Here is a 21,892-nt window from a genome sequence, read left to right as displayed (position 1 = left end):
CTCTCTCTCTCTCTCTCTCACACACACACACACACACACACACACACGTCTTTTTGAAGCTGGACAAAAACTGGCAAAAGCACCACCTTTTGACAGCTCCAGGAACCTGAGAAGCACTGATGCTTGAAAATCTGCTGAACCTTGGGTGAGAAGAGTGGGAGCTGGTAGCGTTCTTCTGGGGACCGCTTCCAACCCTCTTTGCCCCTGGCTCCATCCCAAAGGTTCTCCCAGGACGGCCAGGCCGGGAGCACCGGCAGCCGAGGCTGATGGGGGGACTCAGTCACTGCGGAGCAGGGGGCAAGGCCCATACCAGCCAGCGGCCCTGCTGCTGTGTAAGTGAGGTTCTCCCAGTTTTGCTCTGGTTGAGAAAGCAAATGACCGGCTAAGCCTGTGACCATGAGCAGAGAAAAATGAGACGGGGCCTCACAGAAAGTGAAAGCCAGGGCAGACCTGAAAATGGCCTGAACTTGGAATGCACAGCACCCTGACACGCACTGACCCGCCAGAGGCAGCAGCTTTACTCGCTCAAGATATCGGAGCACAATCACCAGCCAGTCACTGGATGGCTACTAAGTTACAAGGAAACACGACCTCTCCCTAAAAATCCAGGATTAAAAATAAAAATGAGAATAAAACCGAACAATAAACTGAGCAGAGACACCACTGGGGAAAGATTTCCACAGACACACCACCGAAACAACCGGCCACGGGTGGGAGTCAGAATCCCGTATGGTTAGAATCGGGTTTCCACTAAACGTTGCAAGATGGGCAAAAGGGCTAAGTGTGATGTGTGTTCAGAAAAAAAGCAAACGAATCTGTCTCTGCTCCCAGATGCTGAACTCAGCATATAATCTTTGAAGCAACTATTATTATAAATATGTTCAAACAACCAAGGAAAACTCTCTTTAAGCGTAGTACATCAACAAATACAGAATCTCAATGTTAGACACCAACTTCCCCAGTTTGATGAAAAGCAAGAAACTACCCAGCCAAGAAACGGAACAAAAACTTAGGGGAATAAATACAGAGGGTTCACAATCCGCCAAAAAAGGCCAAAGACAACAAAGTCCTGAAAGAGAAAGAAAGCAAGAAAGAGAACAATGAATTACCAAGTTCGGAGGAGCATCAATACGATTAGCAGCTAAATTCTCGTTTGAGATGGAGACCATGAAGCAGTGGAATAACACATTCACAACGAAAAAGGCTGTCACCAAAGACGTCTGTGTCAACTAAACCGTCCTTGCAAAGTCAAAGCTACAGAAATACAGTCACGGGTTTACCAAGCCTGAGAGAATTTGTTGCTAACAGATAGGAACTCAAACGCCAATAGCATTAGGAATGGCAACTGCATGGATCAACACAGAAGACTGGATAAATCCATCTTCCCTTACTTGTCCTCTACTGACTTATTCAGACCAAACTGAGAAATGGCAGGAGGTTGAATCAGAAGATGGCTCTGCAGGGTTTACAGCATATACAGGTTCAATATACAGGCGTATATAGGTGTGTGATGTGTAAGTACACAGCTACGTAACACACAACACAAAGGAAAGGCAGCAAATAGACCTAGAATAAAGCATAATTTCTGTATATTCCCAGAATGGAGTTAGTATTCATCTGAAGTATACTGTGATCAATTAAAATGCATATCGTAATCCTCAGAGCAACTACAAGGCACACAACCAAAAAGGTACCATAACAATTAAAACGTACAGAATACAATGATACAGTAAGAAGTAGTTAACACAGAAGCAGTAAAGAAGGAACAGAGGAACAAAAGAAGACATGAGACGAAAGAAATAGCCAAATGGCAAATATAAACAAAGTCGTATCAATAATTATATTAAATGTAAACAGTGTAAAACGCAATCAAAAGGCAGGCACTGTCATACTAGATTTAAAAAGCAACATCTAGCTATCTGCTCTTCCAGACTCAAATGAGCAGACAGGTTTCAAGTAAAAGAATGGAAATATACATATCACGCAAAGAAACCACAACTGGAAGAAAGCTGGAGGGACTATTCGAACACCAGACAAAAGAGACTTTAAAACAAAAATTACCAGGGGTGCCACGGTAGCTCAGTCAGTTAACCATCTGTCTTTGGCTCAGGTCATGATCCCAAGACCCTGGGTTCAAGTTCCGCATGGGGCTCCCTGCTCAGTGGGGAGCCTGCTTCTCCCACTCCCTCTGCCTCTCCTCCAGCTCATTCTCTCTCTTATAAATAAATGAAATCTTAAAAAAAAACATTACTAGAGGGGTGCCTGGGTGGCTCAGTCGTTAAGCAGCTGCCTTCAGCTCAGGTCATGATACCAGGGTTCTGGGATCAAGCCCCGCATCAGGCTCCCTGCTCAGCGGGGAGCCGGCTTCTCCCTCTCCCACTCACCCTGCTTGTGCTTGTGTTCCCTCTCTCACTGTATCTCTCTCTGTCAAATAAATAAATAAAATCTTAAAAAAAAAAAAAAAAGAACCCTGGTTCTTTCACATTCAAAAAAATTACTAGAGACAGGGAAGGATACTTAATAATGATAAAATATCAAATACATCAGGAAGACGAAACAACTAAAATATATGTATCGACAGAACATGAAAATACATGAAGCAAAATCTGATAGAATTTAAAGGAGAAACAGACAATTCAACAACAGTAGTTGGAGATTTTACTATTCCTTTCTCAACAACTAAAATCATAAAGAATATACATGACCTGGACAATACTATCCACCAACTCAGCAGAACTACATATACAGAACACTACACCCAAGGAATGCAGAAGATGTGAACATGAAACATTCCCCAGGATCCTGAGCCAGAAAATGAGTTCTCGATAAATTAAAAAGAATTAAAATCATATAAAGTACTCTTCTCATACCATGAGAAAATTAAAATTAGAAATCAAAATCAGGGGGCGCCTGGGTGGCTCAGTGATTAAAGCCTCTGCCTTCGGCTCAGGTCATGATCTCAGGGTCCTGGGATCAAGTCCCACATCGGGCTCTCTGCTCAGCAGGGAGCCTCCCTCCTCCTCCTGTCTCTCTGCCTGCCTCTCTGCCTACTTGTGATCTATCAAATAAATAAAAAAAAAAAAATCTTAAAAAAAAAAAAAGAAATCAAAACCAGAAAAAAACTAGGGAATTTTCAAATGCTTAAAATTTAACAAACTTTAAATGACCTGATGGTCAAAAAAAAACCTAAAAAAACACAAAACACAACACAAAACATAAAAAATATTAAACAATATTTTGAACTGAATGAAAACAGAAACAACAAATCAAAATTTATAGGCACAGGGAGCTGGGTGGCTCAGTCGGGTAGGCATCCAACTCCTGATTTTGGCTCAGGTCATGATCTCGGGTGATGGGACTGAGCCCCGCATCAGGATTGTCCCTCTCCTTCTGCTCCCCCTGCCCTCACCCCTACATCTCTCTTTCTCTCAAAAAAACAAAACAAAAAAAAATTACAGGCTTGCAGTTTAAGCAGTGCTTAGAGGGAAATTTATAGCTCTAAACAAGTATATCAGGAAAAAAAGGTCTTAAATGAATAACCTAAACTTAGACTGCCTTCCAAAAAATGAAAGACAAATTACTGAATTCCCAAAACGGGCAATTAAATAGGTATTACTGCCAGACTCACAAAAAGATAAGGAAATACTATAAATAACTTTATGCTAACAAATAACTAAGATGAAACAAGACAAACTCCTAGAAAGATACAATTACTAAACCTGAGTCAAGAAGAAATGGAAAAACTGGGGGGAAAAAAACCTTTAACGGTTAACTCAATTAGTAAATAAAAACCTTATTACAATGAAATGGCCAGGCCCAGATGGCTTCAGCAGTGAATTCTATCAAATATATTAAGATTTCTTTTTAAAAAAATTTTATTTATTTACTTGAAAAAGAGAGCACAGAGGGAGAGGAAGAAGCAGACCCCCTCTGAGGAGAGAGCACAACACGAGGCTCAATCCCAGGACCCTGAGATCATGACCTGAGTCAAAGGCAGACACTTAACCAACTAAGCCATCCAGGCACCCCCTCAAATATATTAGGATTAATACCAACCCTTCACACACTCTTCCAGGAAGTACAGGAGAAGGGAATATTTTCCAGTCCATTCTGTGAGGTCAATGTTAACCACATCAAAACCAGACAAGGATGTCACAAGAAAACTATAGACTAGTATCTCATGAATATAGACCTAAAAGTCATCAACAAAATATCAACAACGCCGCAATATACAGAAAAGATTATACGGTAGGACAAAGTAGAACTTATCCCAGGAATGAAAGGCTTGGGGTAATATCCAAAATTAATTTACATAATAACTTGTATTAACAGATAAAAGACAAAACCAGACCACCAGCTTAATAGACAAAAAAAATAGACAAAATAGAAGAGAATTTACTGAACTTGATAAAGAGCCTCTACAAAAAACCTACAGCTGACACCAAACAGCAGTGACAGAATAAACGCAGAACAGTGAGTGGGAACAAGACAAGGATATCCGCTCTTAATACTTCTACTCAGCGCTGTAGTAGAGAATCCAGCCAATGGAATACAGCAAGAAAAAAGAAGTTAAAGGCACACAGATGGGAAAGGAAGAAGTAAACCTGCCATTATTTACTAAACATGACATGATCCTGCACGTGAAAATCCTAAAGAATCTACAAAAATCAAAAATCAAAACCAAACTATTGGAACAAATAGTATGAGTTCAGCAAGTTCGTATCTACAAACAAGACCAGTATTTTTCAAAACTAATATAAGAAGCTGTATTTTCATGTAATAGCAATAAAGTATCAAAAAAATACAATTAAGTAATCAATTCTAGGGGTGCCTGGGTGGCTCAGATGGTTAAGTGTTTGCCTTCGACCCAGGTCATGATCTCCAGGTCCTGGGATTGAGCCCCACATCGTGCTCCTGTCTCAATGGGGAGCCTGCTTCTCCCTCTCCTTTTGCCTACTTGAACTCTGTCTCTCTCTCAAATGAGTAAAATCTTAAAAAGAAAGAAAGAAATTAATTCTATTCATAATAGCATCAAAAGAAATATTTAAAAATAAATTTAGCAAATAAAGTATACAAACTGTATACTGAAAACCCTCACAGCAGTGCTAAGAGAAATCAATGACAATAAAAATAAATGGAGAGACATTCCATGAGCATGAATAATAAGACCAAATATCGTTGAGGTGTGATTCTCCCCAAATCAATCCACAGATGAAATGCAACTCCAATACAAATTCCAGCAGAAATTTTTATAGTAACTGATGAGCTGACCCTAAAATTTACAAAGGAACACAAAGGATCTAGAGTAGACCGTGAAAGCCACAAACTGGAAGAGTAACACCACCTAACTTCGAAATTTATTATAAAATTACAACAACCAAGATAAAGTGGTTGTGGCACAACCACAGACCTAAAGATTAATAGAACATAAAGGAGACGCAGAAACAACCTTACATTTCTGGTCAAACGGTTTCCAACAGAAGTGCCAAGACTATCTGAAGGAGGAAAGAGTGATCTTTCTGTCACATTGTGCAGAGACAGTGGCTATCCATGGGCAAGAAAAAAATCTTATAACTGTATCTCAGACCACAGCCATTGACTCAACTATGACGTTTATTGTAAGAGCTTCAGTTACAAAACGTCTAGAAGAAAACACAGAAGAAAAATCTAAGTGACTTCGAAGAGTTCTTAGATATAACTCCAAAAGCACAACGCAGGAACAAAAAAATTTATGATAAACTAGATTTCCTTAAAATTAAAAACATTTTACATTTTAAAATACACCGTTGAGGGAAAAAGCAAAAGGCAGAGTGACTAGGAGAAGATACTGCAAGCTCTGTATTTGATCAGGGACATGTCCCGAGAATATATAAAGAAATCTTACAACTCAGTGATGAGATGACAACCTAGTTCATAATGGGCAAAAAACAGGACTACACATTCACCAAAGAAGATATACGAATGGTGCACAAACACACGAAGAAATGCTCAACATTATTTAGTTACTAAGAAAATGCAAACTAAAGGCATGATGAGATACTACTATACACCCACCAGGTTGGATTCAATCGAGAGGACAGAAAACACCAAGTATGGACAAGGATATGGAGAAACTGGAACCCGTGAAATGGTACAACCACTTTAGAAAACGGTTTCGCAGTTTCTTAAAAAAAGGCAAACATGAACTTACCACGTGACCCAGCCATTCCACTCCTAGGTATCTACCCAAGAGAAATGAAAACATATGTCCGCACAAAGACGTGTATGGGAATGTTCACAGCAACATCATTTGTAACAGCAAAAATGGAAACAACACAAATAGCTCCTCAACTGGGAAAGAATAAGCAAGCATGCCACACCGCACAGCAGGTCAGGATGCGGGCATAAATAGCCATGATCTCTTGGTACACATACAACAGGGATGAACATCAACAGCTATCTGAAAGAAGCTGGACACAAAATACTACACGTTATAGGACTCCGTTTATAGAAAATACCCAGAAAAGGCAAATCTACAGAGACAGAAAGCAGATCCCTGGTTTCCTGGAGCTGGAGGAAGGGGTCAGAACAATCTGTAAACCAGCAGGAGGGAGAATTCTGGGATTACAGAACATTCTAAAATTGGTGTGTGGTAAAGATTGTACAAATCTATAAATTCAGTAAGAAAAAAAATCACTGAATTATACACTTCCTATGGGTGCATTTTATGGTATTTAAATTATCTCTCTACAGAGCTATCAAAAAATTACAACAAAATTTTACTGGAGAATCATTACAATCAATGTTAAATGAACCTGAACAGGCCGCCCTAGAACGACCCCACTGGGTATAAAAACTGAACACATTTAAAAAAATGTCACAGGCCAGTGGGATGGGAGGGCTAAACTGAATGTCAGTTCACTTAGTATTCCTTGGAGGGGAAACACGGCAGAGCTCTGCCCCATGGCCTACCCCAAATAAAATTCCAGATGAGCCGAAGTGGTAATAAGGAGGAAAGTAAAAAATGTGCACTCCCAGGAGGCACTCGAGGACAGAGAGGGGAACGTGGCTCGTCAGTACAGTTCTGCCAACCATAAGGTGACATAGTTAAATGATTTAGAGCTTACACAACAAATCCAACTATTTATGTTTCCAAAGATTAGGTTATATCGGGCAAACACGTACATGATCCAATGATCACAACTTCGCACTGATCTTTCCAGAGAGGAGGGCCTCGGATTTTGAGCACTTGAAAGACGGCTAGTAGAGCTGAGGATGGTCCATTTTAAATTCTATTTAATTTGATTAATTTAAGACTGGGGAGCCACATGTGGCTAGAGGTTACTGTATTGGACAGTGCAGCTCTAAGGCCCCAAATTTCAGCCAGGACCGGGGCCGCTGGCTGTCCCGGGCCTGTTTCCTGCCCCATACAACACCCGCCCAGAGCAGGAGAGGATCACAGTGCAAAGGGGTGAGGGGGGCCCCAGGAGTGGAAGTTACCACACTGAGAACCACAGCAGCCAGGAAATGGGACTCTTACCTCCTCCTCTTCTTCTGAGCCACTTTCTTCACTATCAGATCTCGGAGCTACTTCATATCTAGAAAAAATATTACTGTTTTAATACACACTTTGCCAGAGTGCACAGGATTCACTTGCCTTAGTGAACTGGCCTGCTTCTAAATGAAAGCAGAATCAGCTATCAGAGCCCCTGGAACAAGGCCAACTCACCCCGGGTTCATCTCAAGCCAGGCTTCTAGCTGCCCTGCTTTGGGGGCGTCGGTGCCCGTGAGGATCTTCCCGCTTTCCACGTGGATCACTTTCACTGGCAGGTCACTCATTTGGCTGGTCTCATCCAGAGGCTGAAAAAGGGTCACACACGTAACCTGAGGTTCTGGGGTTTCCACACCTCAGGCTTCTGCTAACTATAGCCACCTTGGGAAGTGCTCCCCCAACTCCATGCCCAGAAAATGGCACAAAACATGGCGAGTGGTTGTGAAAATGGGTTACTAACATTAAAAAAGGGGGGGGGGTTAACGACATATTAATAATCCAGTAATAATATATGATCCATTGATGACAGCTGTTTCTTTGAGGTATTTCATTTTCAAACCAGTAACACGGCTCCAACCTCACAAGAGCACAGTGGGGACCCTCTGCCGACCCCATCAGACGGTTTCTCTCCATATACATCTACCAGTATCCGTCTCTCCGCAGCCTCGTAGACCTACTCCATGCGTGAGAAACAAGGACTGCGCTCTCCCCGTTTATACGCAAATGACTATACTATTCACATTGGTTTGGCCCCCTTTTCCCCCCATTAATACTACATTTGTAGACTTCCTCAAAGGTCCTCATTCTTTTCCATGAAAGAGCTAACTAGAATATTTGGAAAACAAACAACTAACTTCCTCTTAGCATATATGAAATTCCTCCATTTCTTGTTTTGAGATGCCAATGCTGGAAGAACATTCCCCCTCCATCAGTGCCCTCAAATTTCCTGGAGGAAATCTCCAGGATAAGGATGAAGTTCTTGGTTTAAACCTTTGTTCACACCTTCCAGAAACTTCTCCCACTCTCACATCCCCTTCAGGGGCCACACTCACCGTCAACATGGCCCATACAGCAGAGATCAGCTCTCACCCCACCAGACCACCTGGCCCTCAAACCTGCCCACCACGGAAGGGGACGGCAACCGCCTGCCGCACGCACAGCCTCCATGGGCCCCATCAGGGACTTTCACCGACGAGTGTGCCCTGAGACTAGCTAACGGTGCTGAGGCCTGCACTTCCCCCCACCCCCAAATTCTGATTCAACTGCTCTGGGGCTTTCAGATAAGTTCCCAGGCCATTCAGAGGGGCCAAGGCTGCAAAGCGTGGGCTGAGATCAAGCACAGTTCACAACCACCAAAGCGAGGCTTCTGGAGCCCAGCAGGACGAGCAGCCAGTGACTACCCAACAGAACTCCCTGAGATGCAATTGGCCGCCAGAGGACTTTTCCCCTGAATGCTCCAAACGCCCTTACAAAGGCTTTCTATTGTGGTGAAATGCCAGCCTGCATTCTTAAATATTCAATATAACAGTTAAAATAAAACCTCATGGGGCGCCTGGCTGGCTCAGTGGGCGGAGCAAGCAACTCTCAGTCTCAGGGTTATGAGTTCAAGCCCCACAGTGGGCATGGAGCCAACTTAAAAGATAAGTAAATAATAAGAGAAAATAAAATCTCATGAAATACATACATATTTGAGTTAATCACTGGTCCTTCACTTTTAGGAATCTGGCCTCCAGGAGAAAGTGTGTGTCTGCTATGGCCTGAACTGTGTCCCCCCACCCCAAATGCAATGCTGAAGCTCCAACTTGCCAATGTGGCTATATATGGAGACGGGGCCTTGGGTGGGCGGTGATGAGGGTTAGTTGAGGTTACAAGGTGGGGCCCTCGGGACGGAATAGTGCCCCCTGTAAGAGACAGCAAAGCTTGCTGTCTCTCCCGTCATATGGGGACACAGCAAGAAGGCAGCCATTCACAAGCCAGGAAGAGAGCCCTCCCCAGGAACCGACCTTGCTGCACTTTGATCTTGGAGTTACAGCCTCTAGAGCTGTGAGAATGTACTGTTTTCTTGGTACTGAAGCCACCCCAGCCATGGCGCTTTGTTACGGCAGGCCACGCTGACTGGGAGAGAGCATGAAAACGTAATGTCCAGGGAGGCTCATGACAACAACGTGTGCAACGGGAGGAAGGGAACAAGGGCAACAGGCTTGGGAAAGGGAGGGGCGCGCGGTGGCGCATCAGAGACGAGAAGTGTAGGATCGTCACTGCGGCTGCAAATGCAAAGCAACCTAAATGACTACCCGTCTGCCTGCTGAATGAGATGCCAACATGTCCACACCACGAAATGAGAACAGAATTAATGGCCTGAATTGGAAAGTGGCCCAAGATATCCTGCTGAATGGAGTCTAGCTATGTCTAGGTCACCCCAAATGGCCTTAAAACAAAATGAAAGGGTGTAGGCAAACGATTCCTGGACGCATGTTCAACCTGCATGCTTGCTCTCGGGAAAGCAGGTGCTGTGGGGACTTTTGCTTTTTATCATACTGTTTAAATACTTTCTGCAAGAAATACTACGTTTCGGTGGCACTGAAAGAATAAGGTATGTGAGCTAACGTGGGAAGATGTCAGAGACACAATGAGAGGCTGAAAAAGAAAACCATCTGGCGGCACAAACACAGAAAAGGCCCCGGAGCAGACATGGCTTCCACAACAGTTACTCACAGTTTTCCTCGGGAAGGTGGGAGTGAGGAGGGGGCGGGGAAGGCGGGAAAGGAAACACTACTTATTTACACCTCCCCCTTCTAGACATCTTCCCTCCAAATGAGTGTACTGAGGGAGAACAGCGGCTTTCAGGAGGCTGGTAGGGATGTGGCAGGGAAAAAACGGTGAGTGGAGACAGCAAGCCTGCTCCGAGGGTGCCACTTTGTACGGTGCTGACTTTTAGAACCAGACTAGTAAAGTTTCACATATTAAATATAGAAATGAAAGGGGTGCCTGGGTGGCTCAAGTCAGTTAAGTGTTGGCCTTCGGCTCAGGTCATGATCCCAGGGTCCTGGGATCAAGTCCCACATCAGGCTCCCAGCTCAGTGGGGAGCTTCCTTCTCCCTCTCCCTCTGTCCCCCAGCTTGGGCTCTATCTCTCACTATCTCAAATAAATAAAATGTTTTTAAAAATTTATTAAAATAGGGCCCCTGGGTGGCTCAGTGGGTTAAGCCTCTGCCTTCAGCTCAGGTCATGCTCCGAGGGTCCTGGGACCTAGCCCCGTATTAGGCTCTCTGCTCAACGGGGAGCCTGTTTTCTGCCCGCCCCACCGCCTCCCTTTCTGCCTACTTGTGATCTCTGTCAAATACATAAATAAAACCTTTTAAAAAATTTTATTAAAATACATACACAAATGAGTAAATAAATAAAACCAACAAGGAAAGGGGAAACCGCACCAATGAGGGCACAGGAGAGAACTAATACAAGTAACGTTTAAATGTAATATTTGGAGCACATTAATTTCAGGCTGAATAACTCCAGACACCAACTAAACTCTAGCTAGGAGGCCTCTTTTGCACAGGAGTATGAGTTAACAACTCTGAATGTATTTCCCAGAATGTATTTTCCAGGATTAGGCAAATAAAGAAATACACCATGGCTAATGGGAGCCAAGTTTTGGGCTGTTATAAGGAAAGAGAGAACCGAAATAGCCCTACAGTATTAGGTTAGATGCAGAAACATCCATGTGACTGCAAGGTTTTGAACATACAGACTAGCAACGCACAGATGCATGTGACCATATACCTGTTCCCTAGATCTGACTGCCAGGAGGGCCTAGAAGCAATGACGCCCTATATCGACAATTGCATCTAACGAGGTATCTTGGCCATCTCATTGGTTCAGTGAGTAGACCATGCGACTCTTGATCTTGGGGTCATGAGTTCAAGCCCCACTCTGGGTACAGAACTTGGCTTACTTACTTACTTACTTAACTTCCTTAGCGATAAAGAAAAAGAGAGAGAGAGATCTTGGTTTCTAAATATTGCCGGCGAAAGCAGAAGATGAGCTTGGGCCATTTCGGTGTGCAAGGAAGTAAGGCAGCTCTCAAGGGACACATAGGCCAACTGGAAGGGACTCTTACTGGCCCAGACTGGACTACTTTGAACATCAAAATAATGACGGTAAAGGATTAAACTCAATGAGAATCCTGTAAGTCGGTACCGGGGCTGGCAAACTGTAGCATGGGCCAAAGAGGAAAGAAGAGAAAAAACTTTTCCTTCCTGTAGAAAGCCATCTAAAAAATGCAGAAGATATCATGGGGGAGGGAAGGGGAGGGTCAAGGTGAAGAGAGGGGGCATCACCATTCTGTAACCATCATGGCAAAAACGGATACAGGCAAAGACCAATTAAGCAGATGAAAAAATGAGCGAGTGGAAGAAAGAGGAGGTAAAATTCGTTTAAAGAGCCTTGAGCATCTCTCCACAAGGTACTTAATAATTACAAAAGGAAAAAATAGTAACTTTTCATCACAGATGCCTCGGCAGACACCAAGGGATCCTGGTCATCATCGTCAGTGACCGAAGCCATCCACGCCATGACTCCCGCTGTGACGCATGGAGAAGAACAGAGTGTCACTCTGGCGTCTTCCTGCCAATAACACATAACCGAAATCTAACCACAAGGAAAGGGCAAGTCAAACCCAAGTGAAAGGCCCCTGTGGGAAATACTTGGCTTGTGCTCTTCAGAAATGCCAAGGTCAGAAAAGGCTGAGATGAAATGACAAGCTGTTCAGGATCAAAGGACTAGAAGGATCGCCACTGAAGGCAACGTGTGGCCACGGACTTGCTGTAAAGGCCACCAGAGGGACAGCTGTGAAGGCCACCAGAGGGACAGCTGATTAAGCCTTAACAAGCACCGCAGACGAGATCATGGTGTCACTGCCGGCACGCTTGTTTCTGCTTGTTGATAGTTGTACAGTCACGGAAAAGAAGGAGCTTGTTTCTAGGAAACGCACTGAAATATATGGAGGTAAGGGGTCGTCATGTCTGCACGTGACTCTCCAATGGTTTAGGAAAAAATGTTTGGGAAAACGGGGAACCCAGGTGAGGAAGATGCTGGAGTTCTGTCCTTTAATTACATCAGAGCGAAACTAACAAAATAACGGGACGGACAACAAAAGAAGTCCGGAAGGAAACACACCGGGAGCTGACAATGTACCTTCCTAGGGAGTGGGACTGAGGAGGGGGTGCAATGGGGCAGGGGACACATGTGGATTCTTCCATTCATCATAGATAGCTCTGGTGATTTCAAAAGAAAAAAAAATTTAAAGGATGGGACAGATCTAAGCTCCCAGGACTGGGCTGGCGTTTCCATGAAAAGAAACTCCTGATCCCTTACCTCACCATCAGGTCCGATAGCAGGCGTCTGTCCTTCTGCATTTTCTGCCTTCTGCAAGTGAAGAGAGACACGGTCAACAGGGAGGCCGAGGCACATGTGCCAAGCCGGCTGCTCCAGTCCCACCCAGGGGCATGCACATGGCCAGGCCCAGCGTACCTTCTTTTTCTTTTTCTTCTTTTTCTCCTTGGCGACCTGGGCAGCCTTGTGCTGCCGCACCAGCTCCGTGAGGTTAGCCACATACTCGTCTGTCTGCTGCAAGAGGTAGGCCAAGCGCTTGTCCTTCTTCTGGTCGATGAGCTTGCGGTAGCCCTCCTCATCTTCCGCCTGCCGAAGAGTGAGGTTATGGTGGTGTTTGCAAGAGACACGCGCATGTCCATTAGGGCCCAGGGCAGGTAATCCAAAGCCAAGAAGGCCACTGAGGGTTGTCATTAACCAGCAACCAGACCCTCCCCAAAGGAATGCTCAGCTGACACCAGACCCGTGCTGTACGTACACCTTCACAGGGCTATCAACTCCCCCTTCAGCATCTCCTCAACCTGTACCCAGGGAAGACCCTGAGGGGGCCTGCTGGACAGATATGCTTTTGCCAGAAGCCATTTGAAAAGCCCAACAGCAAGTCCTAGCCCCTCTGTCCACAAACGCCCCCCAGATACTCTCACAGACCCATGCAGCAAGCCCCTCCTGGCTTTCTAATAATCAATCAGATGTCACCCCAGCTTAGAGCCTCCTGTGGCTCCCATACACAGAAGTAAATCTAAAGCCTTTCTTGTGGTCTACAAGGCCCCCCATGACTGCCTTAGGGACTCTGACCTTGCTCGTGCCCTCACCACGCTCTTCTAGGGGCCTTCTGCTGTGCCTCACACCTGGCTTTCTGCTGCCTCAGGGGCCTGCCCTTGGTTCCTCTATCCCTGGGAGGCACTTCATTAAGGGAGTCACGCCCACCCTTCCCATAACACCCCATCAACCCCTTCTTCCTCATCCGGCTTCCTTCTCTTTGGGGTACTTCACACCACCCAAAATGCTCGATTGTTCGTCCTGGGCCTCCATCTCTCTAGGGCCAGCAGGAGCGGCTGGGAGGGTAGGGCCTGCATGCTTCTTACTGGTAGGGCCGCGTGTACACAGCAGTGCCTGTCGGCATCCGCCTGAATCATCCCAAACAGCCAAACACAAAGGGTGGAGGAACAGGCCAGCGATCACATCATCAGTCGCTCTCCCAACCTAAAGTGCGTGCCCTCCCCTTTCTGGAGAGATCACAGAGCAGCCAGGTCTTCTGGACTCCCAAACCCACGCCCTTTCTTTCTCTCTGCCCCACCTCTAACTCTGAGCAGCAGTCGGCCTTGGCATAACACCAGGCAATCGATCCCTGGTGTCTGCCACACCCAAAGCAGCCACAAAGGGACAAGAAAGGACACGATGTCACGAAGGCAGAATATTACCATGAGTCTCCGCATTCTCTCTTTCTCAATTCTTTCGTTTTCCTTCTTCTGCTCCCTCTCCGTGTTGGCGTGGTAGGTGGCCACCGCCTTCGTGAGCTTCTGGATTTTGCCTGTGACCGATCTGTGATACTCTTTGAAATCCTTGGCATGCTGCAGAATGCTGTTGAGGTACTCCTGCGGGGACAGACACAGAAGAGAGGACTGGCTACTCCCCAGGGTCGCTGTAACGTTGCTGAAAAGGAGACAAAACTTTAAAGGCAGCTTGTTTAAAACCCAGAGGATGTAATCGAAACGGTACAATGACTGTCTGCCCCTGAGGCTCGGCGTTCCCTGTGGAAGGAAAGCCTCGCGCGGGGGACTGTGGGGAGAAGGGTCCTCCCTCGTGGTAACAGGCAGGGCCATCCGCCTTGCCCAAACTGGCACTGAACACGAAGCACTTCAAAACACCCTCACCCTCCAAACAAGTCATTCCACTGCCAGGAAGGAGAACAGCAGACATTGGCAGACATTGGCCAAAAAAATTCAAGGTCAAGAAGGTCTCTTCTAGTATTATTTCTAACACCGCAAGGCTGAGAACAGGCTACGTGTGCCCCAACAGGGAAATGGTTACATAAATTAGCAGATACCAAGGCAGAGAAGGAATACAATGTAGACATTAAAAATCATGCTTCCACAGTACTTAAACACAAGTCCGCGTGTGTGTGTTTGCTTGAAGGAGGCTATTTAACTTCTGAATACTCTGTGCGACAGAAAACCCACCTGAAGGGTACACCAAAACGTAAGTATTGACTTTCTAAATTCTAAACTACACCTGTACCAGACAGCGACCACAGCAGCGCTTCAGAAAAAGTCAGTGAGCAAACAAACCAAATCGTCCCACGTCCTACTCCGGCAGAGATGGGGTCTTCCGGACAGATGGCGTAGAAGCGAAGTCAGATCACACCCTTGTCTGCTCGGGACCCTCCATGGCTCCCACCTCACTTAGAGTAAAGGCCCAAGTGGTCTCCTCAGCCCAGACACTCTGCGTCCCCTCCACCTCTCTGTCCTCCCCTCACTCTCTCCCTCATCCTTCTGTCCCACTCTCTCCCTTGCTCACTCCACTCTAGCCACACTGGGATCCCTGCTGGTCACAGAACACATGGCACATTCCAGCCCCAGGGCCATTGCACCTTCCCCTCAATCTGCAAAGCTCCTGGCCCACATATGTTTGTGGCTCCCTCCCTCAGGTCCTGCCTTCTCAGAGAACTCCCCCAACTGTGCTGTGCCAGCAGCCTCTCCGTCCCTCCCCACCCCTGCTTTACATCTCTTCACACCCTCATCACCTCCCAAACACGGCATATGTGATTATGGTCTGTTCACCCACTACCATGCAGTTTTACCCACTAACATATTCTCGGTGCCTAGAATACGGTTGTGATGAACAGAAAAGACAGACAGACAGCATGCTCAAACACAATCCAAACAAGACTCAGCAGCACGGGAGCCCCAGCAGCCCTGACACGCAGGCCGAGCCTCGCGGCGGGGCGGGGACGCACCTGGTGCTTCTGCCGGCGCTTGCGCTCCTGCTCGATCTTCTGCTGCTTCTCCAGCTTCTCGGTGATGCGGGCCTCACGCAGGGACTGCCGCTTGCTGCGCTTATAGGCCTTGGCATTGAGGGCCGTCTCAAGAGCCGTGTCCCTCCTCATGCACACCACCACTTCCTGTCGTAGCTTGAGGAAGGAAGAAACAACGCGCACGACATTGTCAAATCCACACATAATTACGTTATCTCAAGCTAGACACATTGTGGCTCCTTCCAGAAGGAGCCGTTCTAAATGCCTTCTGGTAGGTGCCCAAAGACAGCGCAAAGCTCAGAAGAATGACTGCTTCAGGACATCCAGAAGGTTCTCTCAAACCTTCAGGTCTCCAGCACTGCCCCCCATCAACCACATGCAAGATATTCCTTATGAGTCATTCAAAGGTAGAGTGCCCCCAGGATCAGACCCACGTAAGTCTCCTGTTTCCCGCCGGCAACTATTGCTTTAGGAAGGACCCACAGCTATGCCTCCCGAGAGCGGCTAACGTCCCACCACCGAGCAGGTCGTGGACAGGAGAGGGGGACAGCCAGCCAAAGGAGGTGCGAGGCCACTGTTGCTTTTAATGATCAAGGCCCATTTAAGAACTGCCTGGCAAGTAGCTCTTTGAATCGAAGCATCAATGCTGGCAGAAGAGGCTCTTTCCCTCAAGCAACGGGCCTGCGCCTGCGCCCACCTGCCTCTGGAAGTTCAGCAGCCTGAGGGCCTTGAGCTCAATGGTCGCTTTGGTTCGCAAATCCCCGGCCAGGGACCCGGGAAGGTTTTCAAGTTCCTGAATTCTGTGTGCGATTCGAGCCTGCAGCCTGGGTGGCAAAGACAAAAGGAAGGAGAGGTGAGGAGAGCTCTTGTGTATTCACGGGAGCCCACCTGTTCCCTTTAAAGGTGGGGCCTCAGGAAAATCCATCCCTCGAGGAAGGCAGGTCCTGGTCACAAGACGGGCAATGGCTCAGAAAAGGAAGCCAGCCGAAACACAGAACATGGGAAGAGTGGGGCAGGCCCAGCAAACCCGAACCTGACAGGACATAGCTGCTTTGTGACATTCGAGCATCGAGAGCCAGCTAGGGGGTCAGGCAGACTAGCGTCTCCACCCCACCGCAGGGACCACCCCGCAGAGCAACCGCTCCAGGCTTGGTCTACAGTTCAAATGAGGTAATCCCCCTTCTCAGTGTTTCACCCATATTTATGAAACGCCTGCTGTGTGCCAGGGACTGATCCAGACATTAGGCCTTAGCACTAAATAAGACTAAACAAGACAAATGTGTTATTCTCGTAGAGCTCTCAGACTTACCAGCAAGACAGCCCATAAAGGAATTAAAAAATTAAATATCTATACTAACTGCAGAGAGTACCAAATACTCTGAGAAAGGGGCTAGAAGTGAGGGGGTTAGGCAAGGCCTCTATAAGCAGGTGACCTCAGCAATTAGGCCTCAATTAGCCAAGGAGTCATGTGCAGCTTATGCAAAGGGCAGGGGGTAGAAATGAGTCTCACTTGTTCCACAGAAAAAGAGGAACAGGGACAGTGGTGTAGGCAAGGACAGAGCCTTGGGCAGGGGCTAAACAAAAAGGTGCTTATTGGATGGGCACGGGGACACCAGTGGCAGGTTTGAACCTGGGGAACAGGTCTAATGGAAGTTAATTATAAAAATAAACTTCAAACTGCTGTGTAGAAAACAGACGCACAAGCAAAGGGGAGAACAGGGAAGCCAGCAAGGAGATGTAGATCAGGTGGTGGGGTCCACAGCGTGGAAAAGGCCACCAGTTCCCAGGATGGGGGTGGGGAGCTAAGATGAGGACACAGGGGATGGGGGAGGGTAAGCAACAGTGAAGGGGAGGCAGGGTCTGGCTCAATGAGCTGCAGTCAGGTGCATGGGGACAGAAACGGGAGGGAAACGTGGGGGACGCAAGGATGTATCTGGAAAGGCCACGTTTAAGCTACCTACATGAAACTGGAGGGGAGGTGCCTGGGTCTAGGGGCTGGAGCTCCAGAGCACCTCTGGTGGAGCCCTCTGGAGCCCGTCATTAGACAAAGATTTACTGGTACGTCTGGGGATTACCGCCAACAAACACAGCCCCTCCCACAGGCGGTTTACGTTTACCAAGGGAGGCCAGTCCTGAACAAGCTGTCAACGCAATGGGGAAACGGCGGAGGGCAAGGTGTTTGGGGGCGAAACTGAGGTGCCCCAGCAGCACGGCACAGTGTGATACAGGCGCCCCATGCGCCCGCTGTCTCCCCCTGTGCCAGGCACCCAGAAGGCCTTGGCAAAGCAGCCAGCAACTAGTGACATTTGTGACCGCCCACCACAAGGCTCCGCCAGGTCGCTGAGTGCTGATGAGCAGAAAGTGAGCGAGGAGAATAAAGCACTTGCATTCAACATCTCTTTGTACGACCTCTCTGGAGGGCAGTATTGCAGAATCTAGGAACGTTCCCTGCCTAGGTCCCCTGTACCCAAGCCGTGGCACTTCCAAGGAATTACTTGGACACGTGCACACATGGGAAAAGAGAGAGACGCAAGTATGTTGACTATAACATTGTTTTAACAAAAGATGAGGGAAAAAAAAAGACTAGAAACAACCTCACATCCCTTCCATCACAGGGTCCGGGCTAAATCAATTATGGTAAAGCCACCGGACAGAATACTGCACATAACAAGGAGAAAAGCTCATCTGGTACAGACAGGGGAAGATCTAAGTCTGCCGCCGCGGGAGGAACCGCGCGCCCATCCTGAAGCACAGGCACCTGTCTGCCTATACACGCACAGAACTTCTCTGGAAGGATACACGGCAACAGAGAGAACTAGGCAAGTGGTGACAGATTTCCGATCTCATACCCCAACGGCCTTCGGAACTGAGAGTCAAACTGACATACGCTGGGACTGACTGAGGCGAGGGGCAGCAACCCCAAGTACCCCCAGGCAGCAGCGCCCTTACCTGTACTCCCGCTCCTGCAGGATCTCCACAGGGTCCAGGCCCCGCGGCTTCTGGATGGGGGTGATGCGGCTCTGCTTCTGGTGCAATGGGACCATGGGGGCAGGCTGGGCAGGCTGCCCCGGCGACTGCGTCTGGGGCGGCATCACCGGGGAGGCAGCGGGTGGGACGGCTGGGGGCGCAGGTGAGGGGCGGCCCGTTGGCTGTGGGGGGATCAGCTTCTGAGGTGTGCTCGTGGGGGCAGCAGCATTCGCCATGGGTCCTGGCAGAGGTGGGGGGAGAGGAGTCAGGCGGGAGAGGCACAGCTTTGAATTCTGGCTCGATTCTGGAGGTAAACGAAAAGCCCTCTGGGCGCTTATGGCCCCGGGGACAAACTCATCCCCAAGGCTGATGAGGCCCAAGCAGCATCTCACTCAGGGGTCCCTCAGGGGTCCTCCTCCCTCCTGCCCCCTCCAGATCTCAGGAGACATTCCCCTCCCCGAAGCCCCGCCTGCCTAAGTGCCGCTCCCAGGTTCGGTCCTGCTGTGGGCAGCCTCGCGGGAACAGCCGTTTCTGGACTTTCATCCGGTGCCCAAGGAGTCCTACTTAAGCCATGAGCTCTGCAGGGCCCATCACTAAACCTTAGGCTCCAAGCAGACAAGGAATGAGGCCATTTTGTCCACACTTTTTCCCCACAGAGATGACCCTCCAAAACCTCCTGATGACGACATCTTACACAGAACACGGAGGCTGCACCCAGTCAGCAGAAATGGAACCCTGGGCCACCCTGTCACTCTCCCTGCCTCTCACAGCACAGGGGGAGAGGGGGTGGCGTTCCCAGGAGGGAAGGGGGTCAGACAAGGCCTCTGGGCTCTGAAGGATGGGGTCTGTGGCTGCGGCAGCACCTCGCCACAGCCTCTTACTGGAGGTGTCTGGTGGACTTGGTCACTAGGCTCCCCCTCTCCTTGGTGAGGAGACCCCAGGATTACCATAACCCACAGGATAAGGTGGGGCAGGAATCATGCAGTGGAACCAAACCTGAGCCTCTGGGAACTGACCAGGGACAGATAAGACCCAAAGAAGGCAGGGGCGTCTGGGGGCTCAGTCGTTAAACATCTGCCTTCAGCTCAGGTCATGATCCCAGGGTCCTGGGATCGAGCCCTGCATCGGGCTCCCTGCTCAGTGGGGAGCCTGCTTCTCCCTCTGCCACTCCCGTGTGTTCCCTCTCTCACTGTCTCTCTCTCTGTCAAATAAATAAAATTTTTTTTAAAGATTTATTTATTTATTTGACAGAGAGAGAAAGAGAGATCACAAGTAGGTAGAGAAGCAGGCAGAGAGAGAGAGAGAGGAGGAAGCAGGCTCTCCGCTGAGCAGAGAGCCCGATGCGGGACTCAATCCCAGAACCCTGAGGTCATGACCTGAGCCGAAGGCAGAGGCTTAACCCACTGAGCGACCCAGGCACCCCAAATAAATAAAATTTTAAAGAAAAAAAAAAAAAAAAGACCCAAAGAAGGCAGAAAGAAGCGAGGACTTGTCCTTGGGAGCCTCTCTCTCAACAGGTCCCTCTCAGGGGCTACATGGCACAAGGCTGTGACGGGAGCCAGGGAAGAGGCATGTCACCAAGACAGAGGTGGCTTACCTTCAGGCCAAGGCTTGGGAGGCCCTCCGGGGGGCTGACCTGGCATCCCAGGGGGCACTCCTGAGGGTCCTGGGGGGGGCATGTTGGGCCCTCCCATACCTACACATCAGGAGAAACAAACAAGATGATGGAAGGCAGCCCGTGTTTATGCCTGCACCCACCCGCACAGGCAGGCCCGGCTCTAGGGGACACAGCCAGCAACAAGCCCCTCGGCACAAATAAGACAGTGGGGGCCAGGGAGGCAGAGGGAGAGGCAACACCCAACGCAGAGGAAGCCCGGCTGCCCGAGCACCCTGAGCACTGCCAACGCCATGCGGGCTCCAGGGGGGATGCCGAGGGCAGGAGAGCCCAGGTCTGTGGACATCGCCACATTGGTCAGTTCATTCTGCGTCCCCCTCCCAACCCTGAGCACAGGGGAGCGTGGGCCCTACCGTGAGGCCGGCTGTAATTTGGAGGTGCTGGTCCCGGACCCGGGCCAGGGCCAGGGCCAGGCCCGGGGCCAGGTCCCGTGGCAGACACAGAGGGTGGAGGTAGTGCTGGCATCTGCTGCTGCATCCCGGGCATCGGCCGCTTCCCCTGCACCGCCATCTGCAGGTGGTCGGGGAGGGGCTGCCCCCTGGCCAGCATCTTGTACGCCATGATCTGGGCTCGGAGCTGATGCAGCTGGTTCTGGTTAAACGGAGTCGGGCCCCGGTTCTGCTGTCCCAAAGCCTGGGGATCGGCACCATCCAGGGGGGCCCCACCTGGCCCAGAGGACATCTGTGGGCCTGAGGATGGGCCACTGGCTGGAACCGGACTGGAGGCATGCTCGGAGCCACCCAAGGGGGAGGGGTAACCTGTGAAGCAACGCGAATCCAGGTGGTCACTTGGCAACACACATCCTCTGATTTCTAAGGCAGAGACCGTAACATTCCAACTGTGCTTATACCGGCTCCCATCCCAAGACAGGGGGCGGCCAATGACGTCAATCCCACGATTCAAAGGAGCAGCACCCAGAGAGTGGAGAAACCCTGGCAGCCTGGACAGTGGCCGGCATGACCGGTTTGGTCTGGCTCAGCTTTCAGCAAGCTGCCTGTTAACGGTCCACGTTGAGCTGTTACACAGATCCAGGCCTCCCTCAGGCCTGCCCTCCTGCCCCTCAACTTGGAGAGACCACACCCCTAAAGTCTCTTCAGTGTGGAGCCCTTTGGAGCCACTGAGATCCCCACCCCGATGACTGCAGTCACCTACTCCATCCCTTCTCCAACTGCCCTGTTCAGAAAAACTACAGGGAAGGCTTGTTAAAGCAGAGCCCCGACCCCAAGGTTCTGTCCCAGCCGTCTGAAGTGAGGCCCAGGAATTCGCATTGCTAGTACATTCCTGGATGGCATGGGAGCTGCTGGCCCGAGAAGCCCACCCTGCTCAGCCCCTGTCTAAACTCCATGGCTGCAGATAA

The 21,892-nt window shown here is 48.8% G+C and overlaps 1 protein-coding gene across 7 annotated transcripts in view; it reads right to left on the bottom strand.

Moving 5' to 3' along the window:
* Positions 1-21,892, bottom strand: part of SMARCA4 (SWI/SNF related, matrix associated, actin dependent regulator of chromatin, subfamily a, member 4) — an 89,404-nt gene that overhangs the window by 48,350 nt on the left and 19,162 nt on the right. For all 7 annotated transcript variants that reach the window (XM_032884036.1, XM_032884038.1, XM_032884039.1 and 4 more), the window contains exons 4-13: positions 20,889-21,293; positions 20,458-20,556; positions 18,843-19,101; positions 16,591-16,717; positions 15,876-16,049; positions 14,341-14,514; positions 13,061-13,228; positions 12,905-12,955; positions 7,709-7,839; positions 7,520-7,577 (exon numbers count right to left, since the gene is read on the bottom strand). In XM_032884036.1, the coding sequence (XP_032739927.1) occupies positions 7,520-7,577; positions 7,709-7,839; positions 12,905-12,955; positions 13,061-13,228; positions 14,341-14,514; positions 15,876-16,049; positions 16,591-16,717; positions 18,843-19,101; positions 20,458-20,556; positions 20,889-21,293 (1,646 nt within the window). The remainder of the gene's footprint in view (positions 1-7,519; positions 7,578-7,708; positions 7,840-12,904; positions 12,956-13,060; positions 13,229-14,340; positions 14,515-15,875; positions 16,050-16,590; positions 16,718-18,842; positions 19,102-20,457; positions 20,557-20,888; positions 21,294-21,892) is intronic.

The sequence above is a fragment of the Lontra canadensis genome, unplaced genomic scaffold (assembly GCF_010015895.1).
Source record: "Lontra canadensis isolate GAN:19392208 unplaced genomic scaffold, GSC_riverotter_1.0 scaffold88, whole genome shotgun sequence".
Lineage (NCBI taxonomy): Eukaryota > Metazoa > Chordata > Mammalia > Carnivora > Mustelidae > Lontra > Lontra canadensis.
The sequence above is the reverse complement of the archived record's forward strand: the minus strand, read 5'-3'. Positions and strand labels throughout refer to the sequence as shown.